Genomic DNA, 25,075 nt, shown 5'->3' with positions numbered 1-25,075 from the left:
CCAGCTCTGAAGATTGATATGAGCAAGTAGAGTCATGAATGTGGGGCATTTTCACAAGATACAGTTGACAAACGAACCCCTCAAGTTGTGTCCAAGCTAATGATATTGGTCATGGCCTAAATGGCCACTTTCTGAGCCACTGGGAACGTGCATTAAGTTACAAATTCCTTTGTGTCTGACTGAATAAACAAATACCCTTTAGGTAGGTCTGGCCTTAATCATAGAATAAAAGAATCACAAAAGTCAGATCTGGATAGGAGGTTAGAGATTACCTAGCTTAATCCCTTCATTTTATAGATAAAGGAAACTGAGGCCAGAAATACATCCTTCTTTTCCCTAGAAGTCTTCCCCATTGCCTTTCACAGAACCTGAAATTCTGTGCTTTGTCATTCTTTTGAGTCTTCAAGATTTTTTGGTTATTCAGACTCTACTCTTAGTGTACAGTTACTCTTGTGGAAGTGAACAACTTAAACATTTATCATTTATTAATAATTGATTTGGAGATTAGTTGACAGTCAAGGGGGGTGGGGGGTGGAGAGGAGGAGGCAGGGATGAGTGAACTCATGTCAGGGGTCGTATGACTCCAAAAGTGTGGTGCCCTAGATTAGAGAGGGAAGAGAGTGCCAAGACAAATTTTACCTTTGTCTCAATTTTGGCTCAGTCAGGACCAGCTTACTCTTTCCTTAACAAATATCCTTTTAGAGACCCCAGGAGACTAAGAAGTTCATTATTAGCTGGTTGCTCTGTGAATAGGAAGCTAAGAAGGTATTCCCCTCAAACTTCACTTGGTTAGACATCAACTCTCATCCGAGACCCTGAGCTGCTGATTCACCCACTATATTACTTCCTAGCTATCTTCATCCCATGCCACGGTACAGACGTCTTTCCCTTCCTGCCTCACCCAGTTTTCCAGCATCAGCTCTGAGAATAGTCATCCACACTACCATTTTAAGAAAGTTCATTTCAGTCATTTGCTCTATAACTCCAATCATCCTTGTGATTTCCCTAACCAAAATACCACCATTCCCCTATGTGTATTCTTTCCTTATTAGAATATAAATTCCTTGAGGGAAGAGTTTTTGTTTTGTTTTTTTGGTTTTTTTTTTTTTTTAAATATTTGTATCCCTGGAGGTTAATGTAGGGCCAGGCACATAGGAAATACTTAATACGTTTTTTCATTCATTCAGAGGAGAAGCTTGGCACCTTCCTTTCTTGTAGTGAATGAAAGCAACCCATACTCAGATGTCCCAGGCAAGGAAAATGCTGCTAGATTGAAGGCATAGTGCTCTAAGATGGTCCAGTAATTGTGGCATTGTTTTAAATGAATGTTCGGAGTCATCATTTGAGCAAAAAGAGGAAACTACTTATTGTCACATTTTCCTGCTAAGGCAGGGAAGAAATTTGAGCTATTCTGGACAGACCCAAGATACTGTCTCTCCTACCTCTCTACAATTTTTTGGACAATACTTGTCCATCTTTCTGAGGGAGAGCTATCCCAGAATCTTAGAGCCATAAGAGAGCTTATAGATCATTTAGCCCAGCTGTTTTGTTTTATAAGTGAGGACAGCAAGACTCAGAAAAATGAAGTCTTCGTTAAGAAGCGAGAGTCCTAGAACCACAGCTCCATTGACTGCTTAGGTATCCACAGAATTCTCAGACATGTCTCCTCCCTTCCTCAGTCCCTGGCATCAACTTCATAAACAAAGGATAGTTTAGTATTTTAATCAGATACTTAAGATATAGAAGGGACTTTAGAAGCTATAGAGTCCATGAGAAAACCTCCGCCAAGGTCATAGCTAGTAAGTGTCTGATATGGGACTTGAACCCAGGACTTGCTGACTCCAAGCTTAGTGTTCTCTCTACTGCCGTGCTACATGTGTCCTGCATTGATTGATTGTAAAAAGTGTCATGAATGAGTCTTGTGGAAGGTCAGCTGAATTATAATCCATTTCAACAAGAATTTATTAAGCTAAACATCTGATATGGCAGTTATTGAAAAGCTGAGGACATGAAGATTAAAAAAAAAAATTGAAACAAGGCTTGCCCTGAGGTAGAGGGATTGGAATGTAGAATATTGTATCTATTCGTAGTTATAATTGATGTGTTGGCTAGTTTTGCTGAACTGCTTTTTTTTTTCCTCTCTCCTTATAATCTTACTTCTGAGGAATGGCTTTCTAGGCAGGAAAACAGGGAGGAATATATTTGGAAATAAAGTACAAACAAGTTTTCAATAAAAATAAGAATATTTTAACAAATGAAAGAGTCTCTGCCTCCAAAGAGCTTATATTCTTTTGGAAAAAATTCTATGTACATAAAAAAATTAATTACAAAATATATATACAAAGAAATTTCCAGAGGGTGAACACAGGTCTAAGATGAAGACCAGGGCTAATAAATTCTAGAGTCTGTGATTTCTCTGTCTCCCAGGAGGAGGACATAGGTCTAAGGTGAAAGCAGAGATCTGATAAGCTGCAGGGCCTCTGCCTTCTCTCTCTCTCATTGCAGAGTCCAGGACAGGACTGGGCACAGAGCAGGCCCTTACAAGATGCAGATTGGTCTAATTCAGATTACCAGGGCTGGCAAAGAGTGGGGTAATGCTGCCATCTTTCCACTCAATGAGTATCTCCCCATGCTGTAGGGATGAGGAAAGGGAGACGGGTAAATTGGGAGCTCCTGGGCCTCCTTGGCCTAGGGATAGCTGTCCCCTAGGAAGTAATGTGGCTCTTGGACCATTCTGGGAATAGTTCTCTAAAGCTGACAGAGCCTTCTTTTTCTTCTTCCTGCAGGTCAGGGAAGAGAACAAAGGAAATTGGTTATTCATCTGTGCCGGAGACTATAACCCTCTCTGGGCTCTGAGGACTGCTCTTCTCTCTATGTGTAATAGGACTATAGCTAATACATAGAAGCTATCATCTAATTCTACCCATTCTTTCTCATTTTACAGATAAAGAAACTGAGTCCTGGAGCAGTCAGCTGGCTTGCCCAAGATTACATAATTAGTAAATGGTAGAGCCAGGATTTGAATCCAGGGCCTCTGGTTCAAAATCTAGCACTTTTTCCATTGCTTCTCATTAGGGTGATGCATTCATCCTCACCTAGAGTGACAGAAATTTATAAGAATTTAGTTTGGAGAAAGCTGTGTCATATAGTAGGTTGTGAAATTGGTTGTTTAGTCCAGGGTTAAAATCTAACTTCTGTGCCCATACAGGCTTTGTGGCTTTGCGCAGTAGTAATAATAGCTAGCACTTACATAGTGCTTTAATATATAGAACCTTATATATATTTATATAGCACTTTACAAATATCTCATCCTCACAACAATCCTGGGAGGTAGAGGCTATTTTATACCCATTTTAAAGGATGAGGAAACTGAGGCTGAGAGAGGTTTAGTGTCTTGTCAAAGGTCACCTAATTGGTAAATGAGTTAGTATTTTTTTTTTTTTTGGTAAGGCAGTTAGGGTTAAGTGACTTGCCCAGAGTCACACAGCTAGTGAGTATTATGTGTCTGAGGCTGGCTTTGAACTGGGGTCCTCCTGATTCCAGGGCTGTTGCTGTATCCACTGCACCACCTAGCTGCCCCATGAGTCAGTATTTGAACTCAGATCTTCCTAGTTCTAGTCACAGCACTCTATCTTGTACCACTTAGTTCCCTGAGAAATTTGCCTAACCTTTCTAAGACTCAGTTTCTTCATCTATAAAATGGAGATAAAAATACCCGTAGCATCTACCTAGAAGGGTTGTTGAATGCATAAAATTAGGTGATCTGTGTAAAGTGTCTCAGCTGTAAGGTGTTATGTAAGAATTAGCTGTTTTTTTGGTCATGATTTTTCTGAGAGATGGGCCAGCTGGGAGCAGCCTCCAGAGAGGAAGGCCTTGGAGGGAGGGAGGCCCCCAAGCCATGTCTCCCTGTCCTTTCAGCAGCAGCTGAAACCCCACTGCTTTGGAAAGCCTCAAAGGCTGATTGCAGAAGAGCTCATCACTTCCCCGGCAGCTGCTGTCTCTGCTTGGAACCACTTCCTCCCCTCCAAATGGCCATGAGCCCTTGTGCACTCACTCCAAGTGGCCATGAGCCCTCCAGTTCCTCCATGCTGCCCTCCTCACTGATCATTCCTCCCTTCCTCACTAACAGTGCCCTTTCCAGGCCTCACCCTTCTTAATGCCTGGTGTCCGGTGCCCCATGCCTTCATGGTACTGCTCTGTGCTGGGGAATGCCTAACTAACAAGATGCTGGGAGGGACTTTATGGATTATCTAGCTGAATCCCATCATTTCACTAATGAGGAAACCAAGCCCCAGAAGAATAAAATAACTTACCCAGGATCACAAAGAATGTGTACGTTGGGTGGAGAAAGGTGCAAGCTGCATTGAAAACACACTTACCTATTGTAACAGATATTGATGATGAGGATGGTGACTCCCAGGACCACAGCCAATGGGCTTAGGACCATCATAGCTGTCTTCCAGTTTGCCCCTGAAATTGGAAGTCTATTAACAAATGTTGGGAAAGAGTGGATGAAGCCTTCCTGCTCCAGGGTTGACCCATGGCAAGAGTTCAAGGATGGCAAAGTATTCCTTTGACTCTTTAATCTTCCCTTGAAATGCCTTCTTCCCCTTTGTGGTAATCCAGAGCCCTCCTGCCCTTCCCCTGCCTCACAATCCCAGCATCACCAAAATTCACTGCCTCTGAGTTCTGATGGGATCATTCCCTCATCTCATCGGTCCTTGCTCTCAACACTCACAATGGAATTGGAAGAAATATAAGAAACTTGTTTTAAGTTCACACAGTAATGATGAATAATGTGTCTGTCGTTCCAGGGCATTTGTAGTTGCTGGAAGGATAATGCCTTAATCCAACAGAATGAAGCTCTAATAGTGGAATTCTTGGGAACTGGACACATCAGTTGGAAAGAAGTTTGGGGACTGGGAAGAGGGATTTCTTAGTGCCCGTCACATCAGTGCATATAACTTCCATTCACATATGCCCTTCACACCACACAGAGTGACGCTTCCTCCCACACCAAGAAAGAACAAACCCAGCTATTGAGTACAGCAGTCTTCATCTATCAGAGTACAGAAAAGCATGGAGGATCATTGTTTGCCTACGTTTGCTGAACCCGGCATGTAGTTCTCATCCACTCACATGGGCCAGACCCCTCCTATCAGGACCACCATCCTCTCTCCTAGGACAAACCTTGATAAAAGGGAGCGTCACCTGTTTGCTAGTAGAGGTTTTGTCCTCTGAAGTCTGCAGTCATAAAGACTCAGAGGATCAGAGATTTAGACCTGGAAGGGACCTTGTGGTTGTTTTTGTTGTTTATTCTTTCATTTGTGTTCAAGTCTTTGTGACCCCATGGACCGTGCTGTCCATGGGGTTTTGGCAAAGACACTGGAGTGGTTTGCCATCTCCTTCTCCAGTGGATTAAGGCAAACAGAAGTTAAGTGACTTGCCCCAGGGTCACACAGCTAGTGTCTGAATTCAGGTCATCCTGATTTCAAGAAGGGACCTTAGAGGTCATCTAGTCCAAATCCTTCATTTTACAGATAAGGAAACAGGTACAGAAAACTGAAAGGGACATTCTCATAATCACACCACTCCTAGCACTTTTTCCAGGGAACTACTTTTCATTCTGGGCAGCGAGGTGTTTCAGTGGATAGAGCGCTGGGCCTGGAGTCAGGAAGACTCATCTTTGTGAGTTTAGACCTGGCCTCAGACGCTTACTAGCTGTGTGACCCTGGGCAAGTCGCTTACCCCTATTTGCATCTGTTTCTTCATCAATAAAATAAGCTAGACAAAGAAATGGCAAACCACTCTAGTATCTTCACCAAGAAAACCCCAAATGGGGGCATGAAGACTCAGACACGACTGGGAAAACAACTGTACAACAAACTGTGGTGCAGAAAGGATCATAGGTTCCTAGGTTTAGACTTGGAAGGTACCTCTGAGGCCTCTCATTTTACAGATGATGAAACAGAGGTCCAGAGAAGTGAATGAATTGTTCAAGATCACAAGAGTAGTAAATGACAAAGGCATCATTTGAACTTGGATGATCTGACCCCAAAGCCAATACTCTCTGTACTACAAACCCTACGAGGTGCAGTGGATGTCTCTCCCAGCCCCACCTCAAGCTATTTCTCTGTGGGCAGAGGAGGCAGATCTGATCATCGTGCCATTTTTGTCTAAGAGTAGGAGCTTAACACGCTGCGTCTCAAATGAGTTCAGGAACTGAGCGACTTTACAAGCACTCTCCTAAGGCTCAGGATCATTGTCCAGCCCACCGTTTCCTTTGCCATGTGCTTCCAGTTTCATGGAGAGAGAAAGTCAGTCCCCTGTCACACTGATCATTAATAAGTTTGTCCTCTTATTAGGAGCAAGGTCGTAATGAGTTGCTGTCAAACTCAATTAGGTACAGTTCTATTAAGCAATCAATGATAACATTTGAAGTTTAATGAAATAGGTGTCAAATTTTACTTAAATGTTGATATTCCTTTAAATTGAGTATGATTCTGTTCATAAGTAGCAAATTAAGATGAATTCATTGTTATGCTTTATTATTTTAACAAAGGAGGTTTTTTTTCATAGAAAAAAATGTAATGGGGTGGAAGTCATATAACCACTGTGAATGAGCCCTATGCCTTTAACAGGTGGTCCCCATGTCTGAGATGAACTTTCTCCTCAAATTGACTTCTTCAAAACCCTGCCCATCAAAACACAGCTCAGGTGTCACTTTTTGTGTGAGGCCTTTTCTAATCTTCCCAGTTATTAGCTCTTACTCCCTCTTGAAATTACTTCATATTATTTTGTATTTGTTTATTTGGCAGCTAGGTGGTTCAGTGGAAAATGTTGGGCCTGGAGTCAGAAGACCTAAGTTCAAATCCAGCCTTAGACACTTACTAGCTATGTGACTGTGGGCAAGTCACTTAACCTCTGTTCACTTCAGCTTCCTTGTCTGTCAAACAGGAAAAATAATAGCACCTACCTTTCAGGGTACTTATGAGGATATAATGAGATAATATTTGAAAGTATTTTGCAAACATAAATGCTATTATTATTGTTTTACATGTATTGTATCCCCCTAGGAGAATGTTAATTCCTTGAGGGCAGGGACTGTTTAATTTTTGTCCTTGTAGCCTCAGTAACTATCATAGTGCCTTGTATATAGTAGGTCAGGGGTAGGGAACCTGCAGCCTCCAGGCCACATGTGGCCTTCTGGGTCCTTGCGTATGGCCCTTTGACTGAGTCCAAGTTTTACAGAACAAATCCTTTTATTAATGGGATTTGTTCTGTGAAGTTTGGATTCAATCAAAGGGCCACATTTGAGGGCCTAGAGGGCCACATGTGACCTCAAGCCTGCAGGTTCCCCACCCTTGTGTAGGTACTTAATAAATGTTTGTTGAACAGAATAGGATGGAACTGTGAGCTAACATGTGGCCTGGGCTTATCCATACTTATGGGAAGCCTAACTATTCGGATCACAGACATGGCTGGGTGTCATGACTAACCAAGGGGTGTGTGGAACTCATGAAATAGAAAGAAAGAAAGAAGGAAGGAAGGAAGGAAAGAAAGAAAAAGAAAAGAAGGAAGGAAAGGAAGGAAGGAAGGAAGAAAGGGCATCACACTGCATGGTATTATACTCTCTAGACCAAACAATTTAAATAAATGAAATCTAATAATAATGTATATCAGACACAGCCTTGACAGCCAAGGAGGGAGGTAGAAATGTTACTGGGGAGGGTGTGTTCTAAGAGACACTAGGAAGCTTGTGGGAGTTTAAAAAGGTTTTGGGGCAGCTGGGGGTGGAGGGGAGAGTCCACACAGTGATGGCAATTATAGTTTTATTGTGAGTATGGCTATGCTTCCCAATGCACTCTTGTCAAGTGATAAATTAAGGTGACATGAAGACAAGGTGACTAGAAGACACAAAAGGGAGAATTAGAGGAAGAGTTACAAAGGAACCACAGTGGAGAGTTTTGAAGGTGAAAAAGACAAAGACAGAATGGCTCCTTAAGCCATAGCAATTGCTCCTGTCACTGTAGATGCTAAATTATCTTCCTGTTAGAATATAAACTCCTTGAGAACAGAGATTATTTCATTCTTTGTATTTGTATCCTCAGTGCCTACTACAATGCCTGGCACGTAGTACAGGGCTAGTTGATTTATTGATGACTGTTGAGCCACATCCATGTGGGCACAACGAGCAGCTGTATACCTACATCCTGGATTTGTCCTGGGGTGGGGGTTGAGGGCAGCAATGCGGATGCTGAGCAAAACTTCAGATTAGCAAGGAGCAGCTGTGTACAAGGACAGAGAACTTGCGGTGGTCACTCATATGATAGGTCAGTGCCATACAGAGTCTGTCTGTAAAACCTGCACTGTTTTCAATAGAGAGATCAGAAGTGCTCCGAGTTCATGAGTCACCCCAAGAGACTGGACCCTGATGCTCTTGGAGATTTTTACCTAAGGGGAAAAGCCCTGGGGTACAGACCTTGGTAGCTGCATGGGAGCAGATGTGAGGGTAAATGAGGTTCTGGACTTTTTGACTTGACTATCAGGCAGGATCATGGCCTGAAGGGAGACACTCAGGCTGGTTGAATTAAGGTTGCCTACTTTATTCATTCCTCATTGATTCTGATTAATGTTTTGTACAACAAGCTTTGTAAGTAAATCGATGAATCATAGTCAGGTATCAGATGAAATGAGACCATTGGATGATGGCCGAACCAAGAATTCTGAGCCAAGGATAAATCTACACCCAGCCTTTAGACTGGGAAATGTTATGGCCCACAGAAGAAGAGCCAAGGGGAAAGAGGCACTAGCTCTCTGAGAGTGTGGGGGTTGTCTCACAAAGTACCCTCTGGCACTGGGTGCTGTGCAGACACACAGTAGGTAAGAATGAATGTTTGATAGCATCTGGTCCTTACTACTGAGTAAGTCTCATAATGTCTAAGGAGGCCCTAGCAGGTACATCTTTTTTGGGGGGGGGGGCTAGACGATGGAGTTAAGTGACTTGCCCAGGGTCACACAGCTAGTTAAGTGTCAAGTGTCTGAGGCTGGATTTGAATTTAGGTCCTCCTGACTCCAGGGCCAGTGCTCTATCCACTGCACCACTTAGCTGCCCCAGCTGTATCTTTTAATTGCAAGGTGCCTCCCTCATCCTCCTTTGTAAGCCTTGAAGCTCCCCAAAGAGCAGGGCATGAAGAGAACACTCTTATTTGCTCTACCCTAAGAAGTCACCACCTATCACCCGGTGACAGGTCCCTGAATTATCGGCCCTAAGTGCCAGGAGGAAATAAACAATCTCTTGACAAAGAAAACATTTAAAAATTTGACAAATGTCATATGCACACATAGAGATAATCATGTACCCAGACTTATGTAGATGCTTGCCTACCCTGTTGTCATTTGGGGCTAGCAGAACAATGGTTCTGTTTGCTTTTATCTCTGTGATATTTACTGGTCTGTATGGGAATTTAATCTGAGTCTTCCATTTCAGCATCTCGGCACTATGCTCCTTTAGTTACTGTGTACCAGCTGTCACAGCCTGAATTCATGCTCTAGAAAGGAAGGAGGAAGCACTACATGTCCCAGGGAAGGTTAGGATGCCTCTCCAGTTAGACACACCCAGGATACAATGATTCAGAAAGCAGTAAGTTTATCATATAAAGGTCCCAAAGTCACACAAACTACTCATGATCCGGGTTGTAGATGGGGCATGGAAACAGAACTACTCACCTTTTTCTGCCACCAGGGGTCCCTCCACCCACGTTGGGGAAGGTGTGTGGGTGAGGTTGCTAGTGGGAGTGACATTTGCTGTTTGTACAGAGTCCCACGAAGACAGGTCCTCCTCATTTCGTTCCAGAGAAACAGTGGTTTCAGCTGGGGAAGGGGACAGGTATAAGTGGTGGAGATTGTCACTATACATATACATACATATATACATATATAGTGTATATATACAAAATGTATATATAGTCACTATATATAAAGAATATATATAGTGACTATAAAGTATATATAGTGACTATATATAAAGTATATATATAGTTACTGTATATAAAGTACATATATATACATACACACTTTATATATACATATATATATATATATATACACACTTTATACAGGCATGTAGAATCATAGCTCAAAAACATCTCCTCGGGGGCAGCTAGGTGGCGCAGTGGATAGATCTCCGCCCTTAGAGTCAGGAGGACCTGAGTTCAAATCCGATCTCAGATACTTGACACTTACTAGCTATGTGACCCTGGGCAAGTCACTTAACCCCGATTGCCTTAGCAAAAAGAAAACAAAAAATAAAAAAAACACCTCCTGCAGGGAGTTTTAGGTCTCCTTTGGGGCTCTGCTCTTCTCCCACCCAGGCTCATTTCCCCATCCTTCTTATTTTGGAGATCTCACCGGCTCCCATGAATTCAAAGATCACTTCTTTGCAAATATCTACATATCCATTCCTGGTCTCTCACCTGACCTCCAGCCCAGATTCTGCAGCTGCCTACTGAACTTGAGTGTCCCATCAAGACCTCAAATGTCTACGGTTTTTTATTAAGACTTAATCACTGAAAAGGCACTGCCTCCGTCAAACTGAGACCTGTTAAAGACCTTAGCTTGAAAAGGCCGAGGTCCCCCACTGCATCCTGGGCCATCTCCAGTTGTCCTGATCCATATCTGGCCACTGGACCCAGATAGCTCCAGGGGAGAGAGTGAGGCTGGTAACTTTGCACAGCCCTCCTTCATTTAAATCCAATTCACTTGCATGTCATGGCATCGCCTCCCTGATGTCATGGTCCTGATGTCCATGGAACGAAGGACAAACAGCAAACAACCCCTGTGAGCAAATGTCCATATATCCATTCCTGGTCTCTTACCTGAGCTCCAGCCCTGATTCTGCAGCTGCAGCTGCCTGCTGAACCTCTTGGGTGTCCCACCAGGACCTCAAATTCAGCATGTCCAAGACTGAACTCAACCTCTTCACTCTCCCAAATGAAAAAAGAAAACTGGCCCTCCTCCCAGCTTCCATAATTCTATTGTTGATACTACTCCCCTGCATGCACTTCGACTCAAAACCTTAGTCATCGCTGACTCCCTCTTCCCCTCCAGTCAGATTCCAGGTTCATTCAATCCTACTTCCATCTTGTACAGGTCCCCTTCTGTCTCCTCACTTATCCTCACTTACTGCTTTTTGACTGGATGATTGTAATAGCATCTGATGACTATTCTCTCTGTCTCCAGTCTCTCCTTTCTAATCCATCCTTCACAACGCTGCTAACAATCCTCTTCCCAAGGCATAGGTATGACCATGCTAATTCCCTGCCCCAAAATCTTCATTGGCTCTCTCTTATCTACAGGCTAAAATGGAAAGTCACTAACCTGCTGTTTAAGGCCTTCTATGATCTGGCTAAGGCTACAAATTGGGATGAATTGCTCATCTGCATCAATGAAGAGAGTTTCTACTCCAGAAGTCCCCTACACTGATTAAGCCATAGATCTGAACTGTCAAAAAAGAGCTAGGCCATGGGAATGCAATGATGAACAACACCATTCCATTCTGCTCTTGCACTGTCAGAGGTCAGCTACAATGTCTAGAGAAGAATTTCTCCCTTCCAGAATTAGCCTGACCCCTGTCCCAGAGGGCTAGGGTGTCTCTGAAGGGTCCCCTCTCCAAGGGAAAATCCTGTTCCAAAGATGGCTTGCCCGTGCCACTGCTTTCTTGTTCCCAGGTTGTCTGGGAATTTTGCTGCTGGCACTTCCTGGAATGTTCTTCCTTCTGACCTCTGTCTCTTAGTTTCCTTCAAGACGAAGCTCAAATCCAACTGTCTGCAGGAGTGGAGACCTTTCTCAGTCCTATGAGATGCTAGCACCTTCCCTCTGAGATCACTTTCCATCTATTTTGCCTGTGTTGTATGTACCTAATTATTTGCATGTTGTCTCCTGAATCATAATGGAAGCACTTTGAGGCTTGGTACTGTGTTTTTGCCTTTCATTGTATCCCCAGCACTCAGCATTGTGCCTGGCACATAGTAAACGAATACTTTTTGATTGAATGAACTGAAGCACTTTTTCTTTTCATGCAGGAAGTGGGGTGAGTGGGGTGTGCTGTACCCTCTGTACTGCTCATACCCAGGCTGCCAGGACCCCACATGTTCCACAGAAGTAGCACCTTTCCACCAGGCTCTATCCCTACCTGCTCTTTATCCCAGAACTGACCCACTGGGGACCTAGAGTTTCCCTCCCTACTACTGGGCTGAGGTTCATGAGGCCTACCACCTTCCGCCATGTCAGTGCCCTGGGGCAAATCTCCAGTTGTCCACTCTTGCTTTGAAGAAGAAAAATGGAGAAAGGGAGAGAAAGATGAGGTGTGGGAGAGAGGAGAAGGCATGGACTTCTAATGGTGAATGGGAGGCCCCCAGAGCCATAGGTATGTGGAGAGAAGCTGGTACCCCAATATGGCCTTGGTTCCTAGCACCTGTACCCTCCCCCGTCCCCTCCAGACATGGCCAAGAGCGAGCTTCTTCAGTGAGGTCATTTTCTGGCTGGTAGAACTGAGATTTCAGTTTGCTCCCAGACCACAGAGCCTCCTGACTTACTGCCTTTTGAGTAGTAAGGGTTTTGTGGAAGGGAAGCTAAACTGGCTGAAATTAAGCTAACTGTTATTCTCCAGGTGTGGGGCAGGACTACTTCCCTCCCACATCCCAGCGTGACCTGGGAAAGTAGCTTTTATCCTGAACCCCTCAAAAAGAGGGATTCATTTGCATGCCCCCTGTACTGCAAATATCTGATGATCTTTTATTTTTTATTTTGATCTAATTCTAGCACAACACCCCTCTTGAAGATAGGGGAGGGAAGTAATGATTGCCCATTCATGGCTGTCCTCCAACTCTCCACAAAGTAGAAGTGGGGTAGGACATTCCAGATCTAGCTATATATGCATTCTACATGCAAATCACAAATGCAATCTATGTGCTTATATTGAACAGTCCATGTATTTAACCTATAGCATTTGGTCTTCATGACAACCCTGTGAGCTAGGTGATATTACCCCCATTTTATAGATGAAGAAACTGAGGCTCAGAGAGGTTATGCAACTTGCTTAGGGTCACATGGCTTGTAAGTTTCCAAGGCAGGATTTGAATTCAGGTCTTCCTGACTGCAGGTCTAGTGCTCTACCCATTCTGCCACCTAATGACTAAAAGAAAAACTTCATGCTTTGTTGTTATTTGTCCTTCATTCTTGACAGGGAGGTGATGCCATGACATGCGAGTGAAATGGATTTAAGTAAGGGAGGGGCTGTGCAAAGTCACCAGAGTCACTTTCTCCTCCAGAACCATCTGGGTCCAGTGGCCAGATACATATCAGGATGACCGGAAATGGCCCCAGATGCGGTGGAAGACCTTAGCCTTTTAAAATTAAGGTCTTTAGCAGGTCTTAGTTTGACTGAGGCAAAGCCCATTCAATGATTAAGGCTAGGTATTGTAATTTTCATGACAAGAAGTTTGACCCTGGAAAAGAGCCTCCTTCCCTTCCTTGAAGAGAATGGGGGAGCTAGGTTGCGTGTTCCATCAGTCTCAGATTGTAGATGAAATAGTTTTTGCTGAGCTGTTTTTTTTTCTTATCCTTTGTTACAAGGAATAACTTCAGGTACAGAAGGCAGGGGGAATACATTTGGAAAGGAATCACAGAATTTGAGAGTTGAAAGGGACGTAAAAGCAAAACATATCAATTTTTTAAAAGTCTTCATTTCAGGGATAACTACATTTAAATGAGGAGCTCTGAAACAGCAAAATGCCCCAAGACACAGAGAAATGAAGCTTTAGAATTTCAAAGCACAGTAACAGCTGGTTGAAGGTTTATTTGAGAGTAGGGAAGGTTTCCTAGTGGCCTTCAGATCACACAGTATAACCAGCTGCCCTGCTCCCCTAGTGCAAAGAGCCAGACCTATTTCCCATAATCTAGTAATTTTTTACTTCTATAGAATGCTCTCTATGAGGTACGCAGTGTAAGTATTTTTATTCTTATTTTACAGAAGAAGTAGCTGAGACTCCAAGCAATGAATTCATATGCTCAAAGTCACTTGGATGATTAGGGACCAAAACTAGTTAGTATGTCTAGAATTCTCTCTGTCCTCATAGCTTGGTTATCCTGGCTTCCTTCAAATCCCAAAGAAAATCCCATATCTTACAGGAAACCTTTCCCAATCTTCCTTAATTTCAGTGTCTTTCTTCTGTTGCTTCTCTTCTATTCATCCTGTAGAAATCTTGTTTGTACATAGTTGTTTACATGTCCTCTCCTCCATTAGATTGTGACAGTCCTTGACAGCAGAGACTATCTTTTGCTTTTCTTTGTATTCCCAGCACTTAGCAACATGACTGACACATAGTAAATTCTTGTTGACTTGACTCAACCCAGATCTTTTAACTCCCAGATAGAACGATGTCCTTTCCACCTCACCACGCTTCCACAAGAGCATGTCCGTTAGGTGGGTCTTACCATAACTCTCACCTCTATGTGCGATTGGCTCCTTCTCAGGACTCTTGTGCGTTCCCCCTGGCCCAGGGGTCCCAGAGCAGACATTGGCCATTCCAGGCACTGCCTTCCAACGACTGAACTTGTCCTTCCGACGAAGAACAAAGATTTCCTGGGCATTCAGCTTTCCGTGGAGGTGGAGACCAAGGCCCTGCAGGCTCAAGTGACCCTTACGGGAGCAACCCCAGGTCTGGTGGAGTTGGCCCCCACAGTGGCTCAATTGGGCCACAGCAAATTCCTGGGCCTCACCTATGGCAAGGCACCCAGGGATATGCAGGCTGAAAAGGGCTCGGTTGACTGGGTCCCAGCCCCATTGCTGGGGTCCAGCATCAGGGTGGCAAGTGACCAATGAGATCTGCTCCCCACCCTGAGGGTCCACCTGCAGGCATGCATCCAGCCCAGGATTGTGGATCAGAAAGGCCTCAGCCCAGGAACCTGCAGAGCAAGAGAAGAAAAAAAATGTGGGAGGCCTATTACTGTTTGGTAAGAATGAGAGTCCTAAAATGTGACTGGGGATGGGGGCATGAATAAACAGATAGATGGACTGATAGGTAGATGGTTAGAGGGCTGATGACCCTGAGATTTCAGTGTGTCCCTGTAAAGTTCAAGGTCCAGTTCAAGTCCTACGTCCTCCCTGACCAGCCCATAATGACTTATTTTTCCTTCTCGGACCTCCTAGAAAATCCATACAGCTCCTGACCATTGATACCAGTCTCCTTGGCTAGATCATATGCGTATTCAGGAAAGGGACCCTATCTTGTTCATCTTTGTGTGTCCCAACCCCCAGAGCCCAGGGCTCTCTATTCCATAAGTGGTTGTTGATAATGATATCCATTATGATCTAGACAGCTTGGTGGTGCAATGAATAGAGTGGAGGACCTAGAATTAGGAAAACCTGAGTTCAGATCCTGTCCTTAAATACTTACTAGCATATGACCCTGGGCAAGTCACTTAACCTCTGGCTTCCTGAGTTTCCTCATCTGCCAAAGGGAGTTAATAAAAGCATCTACCTGTCAGCATTGTTTTGACGAGAAAATAATATTTGTAAAGTGTTTTACAAACTTTAAAGCATCATATAAATGCCAACTACTACTACTTCTTCTTCCTCCTCCTCTTCCTCTCCTTCCTCCTTCTCCTCCTCCTTCTTCTTTTTCTCAAACATAGAGAGGCGCAGGCATGTTATCCACTACATGCCCACAGAGGCACTCATTTGTCCAAATTCACCTCCCCCTCTTCCCTAACATCCCTCTGGGCCCGTCACTGTCTCCTACATAGATATGATACCTACTTCCAATACCTTGGCTCTTTCTATAATGGCCTCTCTGCTCTTCTCAAGCTTTCCAAAGCCTATCTGTCCTTTAAGAGCCAGCTGCAGTTCTATTTCCTCCCAGAAGCCCTTTCTTCCTGTTCAATTCCACACTGATCTCTTTCTCCTCCGTCCTCCTCCAACACCCATTGTCCAATGTTTCTAGCCTCCCCCCTTGATTGTGTACTACTCCCTGATGGCAAAGACCAGAATGTCTCCCTCTCCTGAGGTCTCTTTTTCAAATGAAAACATACACGACTCTTTGCACATGGACACACACACACACAAACACGAGGTTGGAAATATTTTATGTTAGCACCTGTGCTCAGACACACACTCAGACACAAATATACATACATTTTGTATACTCTATCTCCTCTCCGTGCTTTTGCACTGGTTGCCCCCGTGCTTAGAATCCCTAGTTGGTCACCTTCACATATTAGAATCCTTGGTTTTCTTTCAGATTCATCTCAAATGCCACCTTCTCCATGGGGCCATTCCTGGTCTGTCCATCCCCCTCTCCCAGCCAGGTTATCTTTCATTTATTCTGTATGTATGTGCTTATTCATTTTCTTGTTGTCTCCTCCATTTGAATGTAAGCTCCTTGAGGGAAGAGACTGTTTTCACCTTTCTTTAAATCCCTAGTACCATAGTGTCTGGTCCATATGGTAAGTATTTATTAAATGCTTGTTGATCGATCGATCAACATGTATACTATAGGCACGAGCACATAATTGCAAGGCATGACATAGCTACACACACTCATGCACACGCTCACAGGGCTTGTGAGCTTTACTTTTCAGGAGAGAGGCCATAAAAGGAAACCCCAGAGCTCTTCAGTTTAAGTGGGGGGAGGAGGTTGAAATCAGAAGGGACATGTAGGGTCCTGCCAGCTCTATAGTTAAAAATAGGTCACTTCCCTGAGGACAGAGAGGAGCCTGGGGATGGGATATGAGGGCCAGGGATGGGGAGCGAGTGTCTGGACAATAGCAGGAAAGAGAGCAGCTTGAGTTTCCATTGGATTTTCCCTCTCCTGCTGATACCCAAGCGGAAATCTTGTTCAGAATGGTTTGCGCAGCTGTTCTCTTGGGGGGACAGTTTTAACATTTCCTTCAGACTCCTTGGACAAGAGCAGGGTGTGTGTGAGTGTTTGTGTGTGTGTGTGTTTGTGTGTGTGTGTGTGTGTGTCTGTACATGCGTGTCCAGTAGGTGAAGTGGAGGAGAGAGCAGATGTGTTCATGAGCAAGTGTATTTGTGGCCATATAGTATATGGGATTGTGTGTATTTGTGTGTATATGGGTGCGTATGTGCTCTGTGCTGAGTCCATATGACTGTCTACCTCTATGTGTGTCCACATATGCATGTTTGGATGTGGGTATCTGCATGTATCCTGTGGGTGTATTATAATTAACCTAGAGTCTGTTTCTGGAAGTGTCTAATTGAAAAAAAAAAACTTGTAGAATCTCCCATGTGAGGTTAGTTGAGGCTTAGGCAGCTGGGTGGCACAATGGGTAGAGTGGTAGACCTGTAGTGAAGAAGACTTGAGTTCAAATCCTGCCTGTCCTTCCACACATACTAGCTGTGTGACCTTAGACAAGGCACTTAACCTCTGTCTGCCTCAGTTTCCTCATCTGAAAAATGAACATGATAATAGCATCTACCTCCAAGGGTTGTCTGGGAGAATCATATGAAACAACATAAGTAAAACACTTTTCTAATTTTAAAGCACTATATAAATGCTAGCAATTATTACTTTTTCTAGATTATTAGAATGTAAACTCCTTGAGGGTAAGTATTGTCCTTTTTTTGTTTGTATCTCCAACACTCATTATAGTGCCTGGCATATAAAAAGCACTTAATAAATGTTTTATCTATTTATTTAAGCTGAGATTGGCAGGTAGAGGCTACGACTCAGAATCTCTATTCCGTTCTTCCATCCCAGGTCTTGGGTTGGGGGTTTCCTCTGTGAATGCCCTCTCTCCCAATTCCTGTGGCCATATGTTTGCTCCCTACCCCCCAGAAGCAGAGACCTGGATTCTCTGACTGATGCTGGCACTGACCCATTTTGGATAGAGCGACAGGTAAAGGAGTGGTTGGACATTAAAGGGTACAGGTGCAAGAGACCTTGTAGAGGGAGAATGGACAGGATTTGATGATGTCCCTACAATCTTGGCTCAAGACTTCAGCTAAAGGTTGAATCGGTGGGCAGTGGAGATTTCTGGCTTGTGCTGTGACTTCTGTCAGTCCCTGATATTGCTTGGTTTTCTTTGTTATGAGGGAGGATTTGATGGGAGTGGGAAAGAGTAGAGAGAAGGGAAATATAATGGGAAAAAGACTGAAAAATATGCATCAATAATTTTTTTCTAAAAGAAATCTCTGCCCCTCCCACCCACATGGCCTGATAGAATAAAGAACCTGTTAAATAGTAAATCAAAGAGATGATTAACTCAGGAGCTGGGCAGGACAATGAATAGCAAAGACAAGAAAGAGGGAATGGGGTAAGTCATTAAATCATAGTTTAGAGCAGGAAGGGACCTTAGAGGTCATCTGGTCTGACTGCTTCATTTCCCAGATGAAGAAACTGAGGCCCAGGGACATTAAATTACCTGCCCACCTTCCACAGGTTAAAAGTAGCAAAGCCTGAATTTAAGCTGGGTCATCTCACCCCTGATTTAGAGATCTTCTTCCTGGCCCACACTGACAGTTGGTGATTGAGAAACAAAAGAGTTCTCTGGGCCAAGATCTGGGTCTAGGACCTCAGACTAGGGATTTTTTTCTCCTAGGTCCTGGGGAGTAAGACTCTGGAATAGTTGGACCCACATCAGGAAAGGAAGTGGGGGAAGGTGGTGAGCTAGGCATAGAATTGATCAGTCTTCAGAGGCCTAAGAGAGCCCAGGCCAGGACCCAGCGCATCAGATCACACTGATGGAAGGGGAAGCTAAGCTGGGTGCTGCCCTCAAGTCATAAGGCCACAGGGCCCAAGAATTCTGGGCCAAGGCTCTATGGCCTGAAGTAGGACTCATTGAGCTGCCCATAGAATCCCCAGACCATTCTGCAGAATAGGAAAGTGAGGGCTAGCAGTCTGAGCACATCTCTCAGGAAGCCGGGCAAAGGTCCAGGGACACACAAGCCCTGGTTGTTTTCTCCCAGAATGATAGACCTTTCAGGTCAGGACCTCCCTCCATTTCCTGCCCTATTCTTCCCAAGTTGTCCCTTCAGATTTCCCCCATACCCACCCTCATACTTCTGTGGGCATCACCCTACTACCACAAAAGTTCCTCCTCTGCAATGACCTTGAGAGTTTAGACACCAGACGCTCCTCTTTTTCCTCCCCCTCAAGCCATGCCAGTCCCTCCCCTATCCCCAACAATAAAGGGAACTAATAATGAGGGTCTGTCATGTTCTCAGAGACTCCTAGGGGTCTTTCTCTAGTATTCCCTTTTTATCCCCCATCCCCATGTTCTCTCCATTCCAAGGAGAGAGACCAAACTCACCTAAGAACCAGAGGAGGAATCCCACCCAGGTCATCTGGGGTATAGGCCACTCCATCGAACTGATAAGGGGCAGGGAGATCGGATTGGGGGGAAATGCCCCCCTCTCCAGATGCTCCCCTCCCACTCTGGGTAAGGCCTGGGGTGGGAGGGGAGGCCAGGGAACCTGGGAGTCAGGGAGCTGGGGCGGTAGCTGGTTGAGCCAGTTCAGAAACTGTGACAGGAGAGGGAGGAGAGGGAAACGTTTAAGGAGGGGGCTAGAACAGGGAGGACGCCTGGGGGACCGGATAGGGGAGGAGTCAGAGAACAGTGAGAGCCAGAGAGGAAAAGAATAGAGGGAACAGGGAAGAAGAGGAAGAAGAAGGAAGATGAGCAAGACAAGGAAGCCAAGGAGGATGAGTGAGAAGGGAAAGAAAAGAAAGTAGAGAGGAGGGGAAGAGGAAGAAGAGAAAGAGGGAAAAAGCAGAAAAGAAAAGAGAGGAGAGGGGGAAAGGAGGTGGAGAAAGAAAAGGAGGGATAAAGGAAGAAGGAAAAGAGAGGAAGAGAAGCAGAAAGGATAGAGAGGAGAGGGGGAAAGGAGGTGGAGAAAGAAAAGGAGGGATAAAAGAAGAAGGAAGAGAGAGGAAGAAGAGAGGAAGAGAAAAGCAGAAAGGATAGAGAGGAGAAGGAGAACAGGAGGTGGAGGAAGAAAAGGAGGGATAAAGGAAGAAGGAAAAGAGAGGAAGAGAAAAGCAGAAAGGATAGAGAGGAGAGGGGGAAAGGAGGTGGAGAAAGAAAAGGAGGGATAAAAGAAGAAGGAAGAGAGAGGAAGAAGAGAGGAAGGAAAAAGCAGAAAGAATAGAGAGGAGAAGGAGAACAGGAGGTGGAGGAAGAAAAGGAGGAATAGAGGAAGAAGGAGGGAGGAGAAAGAGATTAAAGGATGAAGGAAAGGTGCTCTGGGGGTTGTGGCTTCCTCCTCTAGCATTCTATCCCTTAATTCTTTAATGATTTTATTTCAGATGTTTCAAATGGACCCCTCCTTCACAATGCTCCTGTCATAAGGATGCATATCTCCCCTCCCTCATCCAAAGTCCTATTAGAATGCTGAGAAAACTGAGGCTTAGGAAGGGGTATGATCTGCCAATACCAGATGGTAGTAGGTGGCAACCCCCAGTGTCTGGGACTGGAGACAGCTAATCTCTTGCCCCTCATTATCTCTGCCTTTCTCTTTCTCCAGAGTCACCCTTCCATGCCTCTATGCCTTGCTTTTATCATCATTATGTAGTAGAAATACTCTTGGACTACAGATGACAGGTAGAAAGGAAGCAGTGTAGTATATTCAGAAGATCACTATCCGTGGAGTGAGAGAATCTGGGTTCAAATCCTGCCTCTGATGCTGTGTGTGATCTTGGGCAAATAACCCCTCTGGACCTCAGTTTCCTCATCTGTAAAATGTGAGTGGTTGAGCTAGATAGCTCCCGAGGTCCCTTCTAGCTCTAAATCTATAATCTACTGAAAAAAAGTTACAAGGAAGCAGATTTCAGCTCAACATAAGGAAAAACTATTCAACAATGGAATGGGCCTGGCATGGGGGTGGGAAGGAAGTGAGTTCACTGAATTGGAGACCTTCCAGTGAAAGCTAGATGAGCCACTTGTCTGGATGGTCAGAGGCTCTTAGAAGGAGGATGTCCACTCTACATCTGCCATTCTTCCTGGTTTCAACTCTACTGAGCAAGATGCCCGGTCCAGGCTAAGCTCATCACCCCCAATCTCGTCACCATGCTGCTAACTCAAGTCTTGACTGACACCAATTCTCTCAGAGCCTCCCCTCCCCTCTCTGCCTGGATTGGAGGGTGGAGAGCTAAACTCCTCCCAAAGCCATCCTTTTTAAAAAATTTTAAAAATTTCTTTATTATTAATTTATTTTGATTGATCAACAATCACTTCCATATGCTTTTGAGTTTAAAATTTTTCTCCCCCTTGCTCCTCACCACCCTCCCCAAGACGGTGCACAATCTGATATAGGCTATACATATACATTCCTATTAAACATATTTTCACATTAGTGATGTTATAAGGAAGAATTAGAACCAATAGGAGGAACCACCAGAAAGAGGAAACAAAACTAAACAGAAGAGAAAAAAAAATAGCAAATAGTATGCTTCAATCTGCATTCAAATTCCATAGTTCTAGGGGCAGCTAGGTGACACAGTGGATAGAGCACCAGCCCTGAAGTCAGGAGGACCTGAGTTCAAATCCAGTCTCAGACCAAACACTTGACAACATACTAGCTGTGTGACCCTGGGCAAGTCACTTAACCCCAATTGCCTAAAAAACAAAACAAATTACATAGTTCTCTCTTTGGACGTGGATAGCATTTTCCATCACGAGGCCTTTGGAGATGTCTTAGATCCTTGTATTGCTGGGAAGGGTTAAGTTAATCAATATTAGTCATTGCACAACGTGGCTGTTATTGTGTGCAATGTTCTCTTGGTTCTGCTCACTTCACTCAGCATCAGATCATACAAGTCTTTCCAAGTTTTTCTGAAATCATCCTGTTCATCATTTCTTATAGTACAATAGTATTCCATTACATTCATATACCACAACTTGCTCAGTCATTCCCCAATTGATAGGCATCTTCTCAATTTCCAATTCTTTGCCACCACAAAAAGAGCTGCTATAAATATTTTTGTACATGTGGGTCCTTTTCCTATTTGTATAATCTCTTTGGGATATAGCCCTAGAAGTGCTATTGCTGGGTCAAAGGGTATGCAGCCCTTTTGGGCCCAATGCCATCCTTTATAGAGGGCTTTGACCCAGTCTACCCCACATCTGCTTCTCTGCCTGGTTTCAGCTCCAACAAACAAGGAGTATCCCAGGCCAGGTACCCCTGGTCTCCCCATCCTGTTTCTCTCCTTCCTCCTCCCCCTCTTCCTGCCTCCTTTTATGTCTCCCCACATTAGATTGTACACTCCTTGGGGGCAAGGACTGTCTTTATTAATTGTATTTCCAGTGCTTAGCACAGTGCTGGGTACATAGTAGGGGCTTAATAAATTTTTATTGGGATTATTGGATTGGATTAGGATTCATGTTGCAGGTAAGGGGTTGGAATAGATTGTCTTTAAGGTCCTTCCAAACTCATAGATCCTATGAGTCCAGGATTCAAAGGACCTGGGGTTGAGTCCTTACTACTACTTACTAACTATGTAACTTTGGGGAAATCACCACAGCTCTCTGACTTTCCATTTTCTCATTTATAAAATAGAGGTGATCATACCTTACACTACCTACCTCATTGGTTGTTTGGGAGGGAAGAGCCACATAAATTTTAAAGAGCTTTAGAAATGTGATTTGTTGTAATTACTAGACTAGAAGCTCTGTGAGGGCAGGAATCATGATTTATGCCAATCAATAAGCATTTAATGAGTAGGAACTCTGTAGGAACTCCTACTATGTACCAGCCACTGTACTAAGTTCCAAATACAAAGAAAGGCAAAAGACAGGTTCTGTTCCCAAGGAACTCACAGTCTAAGGGGGAAGACAACAGCAAACAACCATGTATGAGGAGGCTACATACAGGATAAATTGGAGACAATCAACAAAGGTAAGGTACTAGAATTAAGGAGGACAGGGAAAGGCTTCTTACAGAAGGTAGGATTTTAGATAGGACTTGTAGGAGGCCAGGGAAGCTGGGAGGCAGAGGTGAGGAGGGAGAGCAGTCCAGGCATGTGGGACCGTGAGGGGAAATGCATAGTCAGGAGGGAGAGAGTGTCATGCAAGGAGCAGCCAGGAGGCTACTGAGGTGTAAGAAGACTGGAAAGGTAAGAGAGGGCCAGGATGTGAAAGTCTTTGAATGCCAAACAGAGGATTTTCTATTTGATCCTGGAGGTAGGTGACAGGGAAACGCTGCAGTTTATGGAATGGGGGAGAGGATGACATGGTTAGACTTTAGGAAGATTAATTTGACAGCTGAGTGGAGGCTAGACTAGAGTAGGAAGGGACTTCAGGCAGCAGGCTATTGAAATAATCCAGGTGTGAGGTGATGAGGGCCTGCACCAGAGCGGTAGCATTGTCAGAGAAGAGAAGATGACGTATCTGAGAGATGCAACAAAGGTAAAATTGACGGGACTTGGCGACATATTGGATAGAGGAGGTGAGAGAGAGTGAAAAACCAAAAATAACACGTAAGTTGCAAGCCTGGGTGACCAGAAGGATGGTGATGCCCTCAAAAATAATAGGGAAGTTCGGGGCAGTTAGGTGGTGCGGTAGATAGAGCACTGGCCCTGGAATCAAGAGGACCTGAGTTCAAATCTGACCTCAGACACTTACTAGCTGTGACCCTGGGCAAGTCATTTAACCCTGATTGCTTTAAGAAAAAAAAAAAGTAATAGGGAAGTTTGGAAGGAGAGAGGATTTTGTGGAAAAGGTGAGTTTAGTTTTGGACATAATGAGTTTAAGAGTTCTACTGGACATGGAGTTTGAGATGTTCAATAGGCAGAGATGCAAGTTTGGAAGTTAGAGTGGTTAGGACTGCATAAATAGATCTAAGAAACATCAGCATAGAGACGATAATTAAATCCATTGGGGGCTGATGAGATCATCAGGTGAAAAATATAGAGATTGTTGTTATTCATCCTTTGTTCTTGAAGAGGACCATATCACCTTCCTGATATAATTGGAAATAATATATATAGAGAGAAGAGAAAAAGGCCCAGGACAGTCCTGTGGGACACTCACGGTCAGCAGGTATGAGTGATCAGATTAAGATCCAGAAAGGAAAAAAACATGGAAAGACTTGTATGGTCTGATGCTGAGTGAAGTGAGCAGAACCAAGAGAATGTTGTACATAATAACAGCCACGTTGTGTGATGACTAATATTGATAAACTTAACCCTTCCCGGCAATACAAAGATCTAAGACATCTCCAAAGGCCTTGTGATGGAAAATGCTATCCACACCCAAAGAAAGAACTATGGAAGCCGAGTTGCTAATTTTTTTCTCTTCTGTTAAGTTTTGTTTCCTCTTTCTGATGGTTCTTCCTATTGGTTTTAATTTTTACTTACAACATCACCAATGTGAAAATATGTTTAGTATGAATGTAAATGTATAGCCTATATCAGATTGTGCGCCATCTTGGGGAGGGTGGCGGGGGGCAAGGGGGAGAAAAATTTTAATCTCAAAAGCACGTGAAAGTGATTATTGGTAAATCAAAATAAATTAATAAAAAAAATTTTTTAAAAAGATCCAGCAAAGGAGAAGAGAAGGAGCAGTTAGATAGGTAGGAGGAGAATCAGGCTAGGGTAGTGTCAAGGAAATCTAAAGAAAAGAGGCTATCAAGGAGAAGAGGGTGATGGGAAGTGTTCAAAAGGCTGCAAAGAGGCAAAGAAGGATGAGGATTGAAAAAGTCCACTTGATCTGGCAGTTAAAAGATCCTTGGTAACTTTGGAAAGAGAAGTTTCTGTTGAATGACATGGCTGGAATCCAGACTGAGTTAAGAAGAAAGCCAGCAGAATGGAGGCAACTATTGTAGATGGATTTCTGGAGAAGTTTAGCTCTCTATAGGGAGAAGAGAAATGAAATGACAGCTAGTGGAAATGGATGCACCAAGTGAGGGTTTTGGAAGAGACACAGGCATCTTTGTAGGCAGTAAAGAAGCAGCCAGTGGACATGGAGCGATTGAATATTAGTGAGACGGTTATGGGTGATGGAGGGGGTAATCTGCTGGAGAAGATGGGATGGAATGGGATCACTTGTATGTGGAGAA

The 25,075-nt window shown here is 44.0% G+C and overlaps 1 protein-coding gene across 1 annotated transcript; it reads right to left on the bottom strand.

The window, feature by feature from the left end:
* Nucleotides 1–459: 459 nt before the first annotated feature.
* Nucleotides 460–24,980, bottom strand: LOC114025669. Its single transcript, XM_027839142.1, has 6 exons — nucleotides 24,916–24,980; nucleotides 19,333–19,604; nucleotides 14,509–14,967; nucleotides 9,730–9,873; nucleotides 4,380–4,470; nucleotides 460–2,780 (listed from the first exon to the last, which is right to left on the bottom strand). The coding sequence occupies exons 1-6, from the start codon at nucleotides 24,978–24,980 to the stop codon at nucleotides 2,558–2,560; spliced, it is 1,254 nt and encodes a 417-aa protein (XP_027694943.1). The 3' UTR covers nucleotides 460–2,557.
* Between the last annotated feature and the right edge of the window lie 95 nt (nucleotides 24,981–25,075).

This window comes from Vombatus ursinus, unplaced genomic scaffold (genome assembly GCF_900497805.2).
Source record: "Vombatus ursinus unplaced genomic scaffold, bare-nosed wombat genome assembly UNPS02014832.1, whole genome shotgun sequence".
NCBI classification, from domain to species: Eukaryota; Metazoa; Chordata; class Mammalia; order Diprotodontia; family Vombatidae; genus Vombatus; species Vombatus ursinus.
Note: the sequence above shows the minus strand (reverse complement) of the source record. Positions and strands in the feature narration are given on the sequence as shown.